The 6,000-nt window shown below is 34.9% G+C and overlaps 1 protein-coding gene across 1 annotated transcript; it reads left to right on the top strand.

Moving 5' to 3' along the window:
• The first annotated feature begins 2,245 nt into the window (after positions 1-2,245).
• Positions 2,246-3,306, top strand: LOC123536769 (acetyl-coenzyme A synthetase-like). Its single transcript, XM_045320178.2, has one exon. It carries the CDS (start codon positions 2,577-2,579, stop codon positions 3,117-3,119), a length of 543 nt encoding a protein of 180 aa, XP_045176113.1. The 5' UTR covers positions 2,246-2,576; the 3' UTR covers positions 3,120-3,306.
• The last annotated feature ends 2,694 nt before the right edge of the window (positions 3,307-6,000 follow it).

The following is a 6,000-nucleotide window of genomic DNA, read 5'->3' as shown; positions in this document are numbered from 1 at the left end:
GGGTAAAAAGTCTTTTACCTTTTTATAGTAAGAACTATGCAACTTATTTATTTTTTCATTTTGGGATTGCTTTTATAAACTCAACATAAAGATTAAAATATAAATAACAACATCATTTTTTTAACTTGCAACTGCATTTTTCGGCGACGCCGTCTAAATTCGCTTTCGTTACCTATGCCACGTGACTTCAGTTTGCAAATCAAACTACTTGATAACGCATTATAGATAATTTATCAAAATGGAAGATTTTTGCAACACTCTGCCTGATTGGACGAGAGTGTCAATTTCTTTCACTCTGTTGATTGTTCTACGCTGAGTAAAATGTAGACAAAGCGTTTATCCTAAACGACGCTGTTCACAGTTTTAAAGCTAACTTTGGCTCAGTATATTTAGCAAGAATATTGATATATCTCAAAATGATAAGTAAGTTTGATAAATATGATAAAAACCTGTTCAAATACCAATATATATCAAATTAAAGAAAGAGCTGAATACGGTCTGCGTGTCACATGAATAAGGGTGTGATAAGAGTCTTTTATGTAGAGAAGTGCTTTTTAAAAGATTTTCCTTGTTACAATTGTCGTCTGTATATGAAAAGGTTTCTTGCTTTTGTGACTTATTCAGATTGCATATTAAAATGAGTACTTGTTTGCTTTGATATATTTGTTATAAATCATTTAACTGATTTATTATATATGAATATTTTTCTTTAGTATGGTATGCAACTATTGAACTCAGTTGAAATCTGTTTTATTATATATATGCTATATAATGACTGAATCTCATTACACTGAAATGAAGGTACGCTGCATACAGTTTATCTATGTGATATGACTACGGTCAAACTTTGCTTAAGAAACAGAAATATTGAAATAATTACAATTGTGTGTTTTGCTTGACCTTCACTTTTTTTATAGGTGTGACGTCATTGTCCAAAGATTTATGAATAGCGACTATGCTATTTGTTAAAGCGGGATCAGTTGGCCTGTTTTAGAAATAAATAAAATAATAAATAAAAAAATCCTTTAATTGATTTTTTCTCATGTATTCTAATCAAACTTGATTTGTAGCATCTTTATTAGGCCCGTAGCCAACTTTGTTCAGCTAGGACATTTGACCCCTTTTAGGGGCTGCTAGAGTTAAAACTAGAAATGCCTTTATACAGCGTCTCATGAACAGCTTGGTGGATCTTTGTCATACTTGGTCTGGAGCATCATTATAAGGTCCTCTTCCAAATTTATTTATATAGGAACTTGGGCCCTATTAGGGACCACTATAGCTAAAAGTAGATATGCCTTTCTTCGCATTAACCACTAAAATGTAATGGATTTTTATCAAACTCGATGTGTAACAATATCGTAAGGTCTCCTGCTGTTTTGTTACAAATGGGGATAGGGACCAATTTAGCTAAAATATAAACACGTTTAATGACCTCTTCTCATTAATTGGTGACCTCTGACCCATTAATTGGTGGTATATGGCCTATAGGTAAGAGATCACCAATTGTTTTCCCATAGACTTCCATTTTAACATTATCGCATGTACGGCCTTCCATAAATCGAAACGCGTATATCTAATCACATGTTTTTCAAGAACTATCTTTGTTCCATCAAAATATCGCACGAAAAATGAATAGTGATACTTTATTTAAGTAATTTTCGTATGAATGAGATGACCCCCTGTTTACGTCGTTGGCATGGCGGAAGAAATTAGTTTGATTTTACTATTATATTTTAAAACCGAACTTGAATTACGAAAGTAAAATTTAGCAAAGTATTTCCTTAGTTTATAATAAGGTAGCCGTGTTGAAGAAGCTTATTTGTAATATATTGACTACATTCATTAAAATCCTCAACATGACTACACGCTCTGGCAAACCGAGTTAATTTAGAAATATATATCCTATAAGATGTTGCCATCCAAAACGGGGAAATTTACAATACTAAAATTAAAGTCATCCTTCTTGTCATCAATTTTGGTATGTATAAAAAATGTGAAAAACTAAGTTAATTTGGTTTGCTTCCTTTTTGAGCCTGGTTAGATTAGGGTGACACAAGAAAATCTGGCCCTACAATGCAGGTAGAATATATAACATGAATGTCTGTTCATACTGAATTTATTAAACGAGTTGATGCGAGGCTTTGTCAAGCATATTATCATTTTTAATAAACGAGTTTAATAAAGTCAATGTTGAACGACACTAATGTAATATTCTTTAATCACATGGTAGCAATTAACTCAGAATTATAGGATTCCTTCTTTCTTTACCGATTAAAGTCAAAGTCAATTCGACTAAGGTGGTTTCGATCTGTACTAAACATTACAGATATCATTTTCATATAGCTCCTGATCACGCTTCTCGTGAATTATTTTATCTTTAGACCATAATATATGCAAAATAATAATAACCGAAATAGAAAGAGAACGGGAGTTCTAAATTAGAACACGTCACGGAATATGTGGATTTTGCTGTTATCTCGAGTATGCATGTCGGTCGATGAAATGTGTGTGCAATTTATACCTCCATTTGAGAACAAATAAATAGTTTCAAAGAGTGACTTCACGTGAAAAGTAAAATGGAAATGTTTACGAAGAGTTATATTAAAACTGACCGTCCTCCGTTTGAATTAAAGCACAGAACGATTCCGGAGGTATTGGAGCACTACTCAGAGACAAAGGGAGACGGCGAAGCTATTATTTTTGTGTCAACGGACAGAAGTCGCGATGTTGTCACATGGTCGGAGCTTTACCAAAAGTCTTGCAAAGTAGCGAAATCTCTCATTAACTTGGGAATTCGGAAACAGGAAATTGTCGCTGTAAAATTGCGTTGCTGTCCAGAATGGTTGTTTGCTACATACGGAGCAATGATGGCTGGAGCAATCCCTGTCAGTATAACGTTTACGTACACAGATGGAAGCGACCTCATCGCAATGATGGAAAAGCTAAAGAAATGCTCACTGTTAGTTCTAGATCCTGGATTAGAAAGCATTAACTGGAACATTCTTCGTACGCTTCTTGACGAATATAAAGTGGACAGTAAAGTTCGAAGTAAGAAAATGCCTTACTTCAGACATTTTATGTGTTGCGTTCGACAGAGAGCCAGATGCTTCCAGTGTTAAGGACTTCAGAGATCTTCTATTCGAAGACCATCCTGACATAGAACTACCCTACATAGACCCTAACGAATTTGCCATGCTATTTCAAACGTCAGGAAGTACAGGGGTACCAAAGCTTGTAGCGCACATGCATCTTGGCGCAATGAAATTAACAGAATCACATGCGTACGACTTGATGTATGACATCCTGTTCAACGACCGATCATTTAACTGGCTCGGGGGATATCCATTATCTGTTCTGACCGGTCAAACAAGGGTGACGATTTCCGACTTTTGTGACCCGCCGAAAGATAAGATTTCATATATGATTGAAGTTATAGAAAGGGAAAGATGTTCCATGATATTTGCTCTACCCCTTTATAAAAAGACAGGTATAGTAACAAATTAAGGAGATACAATGTTGCTGATGTCATTTCACTGAATTAGGGTCAATGATCTTAAGTCAGTACTGCAGTTTCATATTCAAAATATTAAAGACTTTTTCAGGGAAAATCAAACGCATGGTTTAGTCGATCCAGTCATTAATTTTAGAAATGTGATGTGTATGTAAAATGTTAAAGCATACCAGTTTGATTGATTTAGAATATTTTAACCTTACGTGCTTCACTAGTTACTATTGTTGGTAAAAAGACGATTCAATGGGGTTTAAATAGCCATGTTCGTAGAAAATTCTTATACACTTCGTTTTTGGTTAGAGTTGTAACACACCACACTTGTATACTGCTGTTATTTTATCGTAAGCATGGAGACTCGAGGAAGGAAGTAAACGGAGTGCAAAATAAATATGCGTTGTTCTCTGAATGTACCAGCGAAGTAGATTCTGCAAGAATTTAAAGCTGATTACGGTGATTCTTCACCATATAAAGCTAATACTTTAGGTGGGTAGTGGTATTTAGTAAGGAGGATCTAGTAAGTTAAAGCAAACCCTTTTAATCTAGTTATCAAAGATTGATGTACACAAGTCACTTCAAACAAACAAAGTGCAAACATTCTCAGTTTTATTTCGATTACTTTTGCAGGACAACTTGCCAAATGACTGGCCTGTGGAAGCTATTTTGACCGGAGGACAACCACTTACGAGTCAACTCGCTGCTTGTGTCGGTAAGGTTTGCAAATATCTACTGTGCGTTTATGGTCAGACAGAATGTTTTCGCGTATTGAAGGCACACATTTCGGATCCATCTGATTTTGTTGAATTTGGATGTGGAAGACTGATAAATTATCCTGGATTGGAAGTGAAAATCGTTGACTAGAATGGTGAAATTGTTCCTGTTAACCAAAAAGGAGAAATATATATTCGATCTAAAATGATGTTTAAAGAGTACTTTAATGATCCAGAAAAAACAAAAGCGGTTAAAACCCCTGACGGATGGTTTAAAACAGACGATATCGGCAGAATGACGGAACACGGTCAGTTCTTTGCAGAGGGCCGGAAATCAAACATGATTATTTCCGGTGGCTTAAATGTGGCTCCTGAAATCCTTGAAAACGTCATGAAAACATTTCCTGGTATCGATTTAGTAGTCATTGTACCAGTCCAAGACGATGTATACTATCAGGTTTTTGTGCGCATGTGTGATAAGGAAACCAGGGTGTGCAATAACCGAAACAGATGTCCATACTTATTGCCGTGAATATCATGCAGATAAACCAGGGCTCTTCACTGTTCTTCCGACATTTTACATGTTCTTTGAGAAATTTCCTGAAACAAGAAGTGGCAAAACGCATTGGAAAGAGTTAGAGAGACAAGCATTAGAGCGTTTTGGGCCTTCAGAGGGACAAAATTTAAATTGAAAAACTTCTCTGCAATTATTTAGTAGAACGTTTACCATAATTATGTGTTATTGTTCAGAATGATACTATTTGAGATTGGTAGTAACTAAAGGCAAAACTGTTTTGTTTATACTAAATGGGAAAAGTTCATTTTATTTTATTTCAGTATTCCAGGTATAACATCAAGCTCTTCATTCATTCTTCCGTTTATATCATGTACATTTTGCATTCATTCATGAGCAATTCAAATTTGAAAACAAATACGTATGCGCATCTAAATTTCATCAAATATATCTTTTCGATATGTGCAGTAAACCTGCAGGACCACTATATGTAACTAAGTCGGTCGTACAGTCATTCAAAAATAACATGAACTTTCATATGTTAAACACGCTATGTACAACAATTTTTATGATGTCCAGTTGGGGCCATCGCAGCAAATTAAATGGTAAAACAACGATGAAGAGTCGTCCGAACAACGATGCTAAAAAGTCAAAATTACAATTGTGAAAACTCAAAACAATGAAATCAACGGAAAATTCAAAGCTTGTTGCCAATTACTATTATATCCACGATAAAATTGTAGGGTCTTTCGAATATATCGCAAAAACACATGTAACATAAAGTTTACCGTCGAACTTGAACATTTTCTTCTGATCAAAATGTGCTCAAAAATGTTATCGAAACTCAACAAAAAGAACGCACGAATCGCTGTAAAATGGACACGTTGTGAACTTAGCTCAACGAGAAATGGATTGCGTCACATTCTAGTCCATTCTTTTCCTTGAACAGTCATCAGATTTACCAGATAAATTCTCTCAAAATACAAGGAACTCTCTTTTCAGCGTTTCTTCTGAGAAGAAAAAACAACAGCTTCAGTGATATTTTGAACTATGACTTTCGTATATCGCTTGTCAGTGGCTATAAAAAATGAAACGGTCGACATTATTTATAATATATTACGAAAAGAAGATGAAGGAAAATGACCCTGAGTTAAGTTGAATTTCTTTTAAATAGGAAGAACAAGAAAATTTCGTCTGGAAAAGAAAACAGCATTTCTGCCTCCTTCAGACGTTGTGTGGTGGAATGGTTTACAGAACAAAAGGAACAA

Source organism: Mercenaria mercenaria, chromosome 17 (assembly GCF_021730395.1).
Source record: "Mercenaria mercenaria strain notata chromosome 17, MADL_Memer_1, whole genome shotgun sequence".
Lineage (NCBI taxonomy): Eukaryota > Metazoa > Mollusca > Bivalvia > Venerida > Veneridae > Mercenaria > Mercenaria mercenaria.
The sequence above is the reverse complement of the archived record's forward strand: the minus strand, read 5'-3'. Positions and strand labels throughout refer to the sequence as shown.

What these genes read in the sequence shown, in the direction of transcription:
- LOC123536769 (XM_045320178.2), top strand. Translation starts at nt 2,577, where the DNA reads ATGGAAATGTTTACGAAGAGTTATATTAAAACTGACCGTCCTCCGTTT.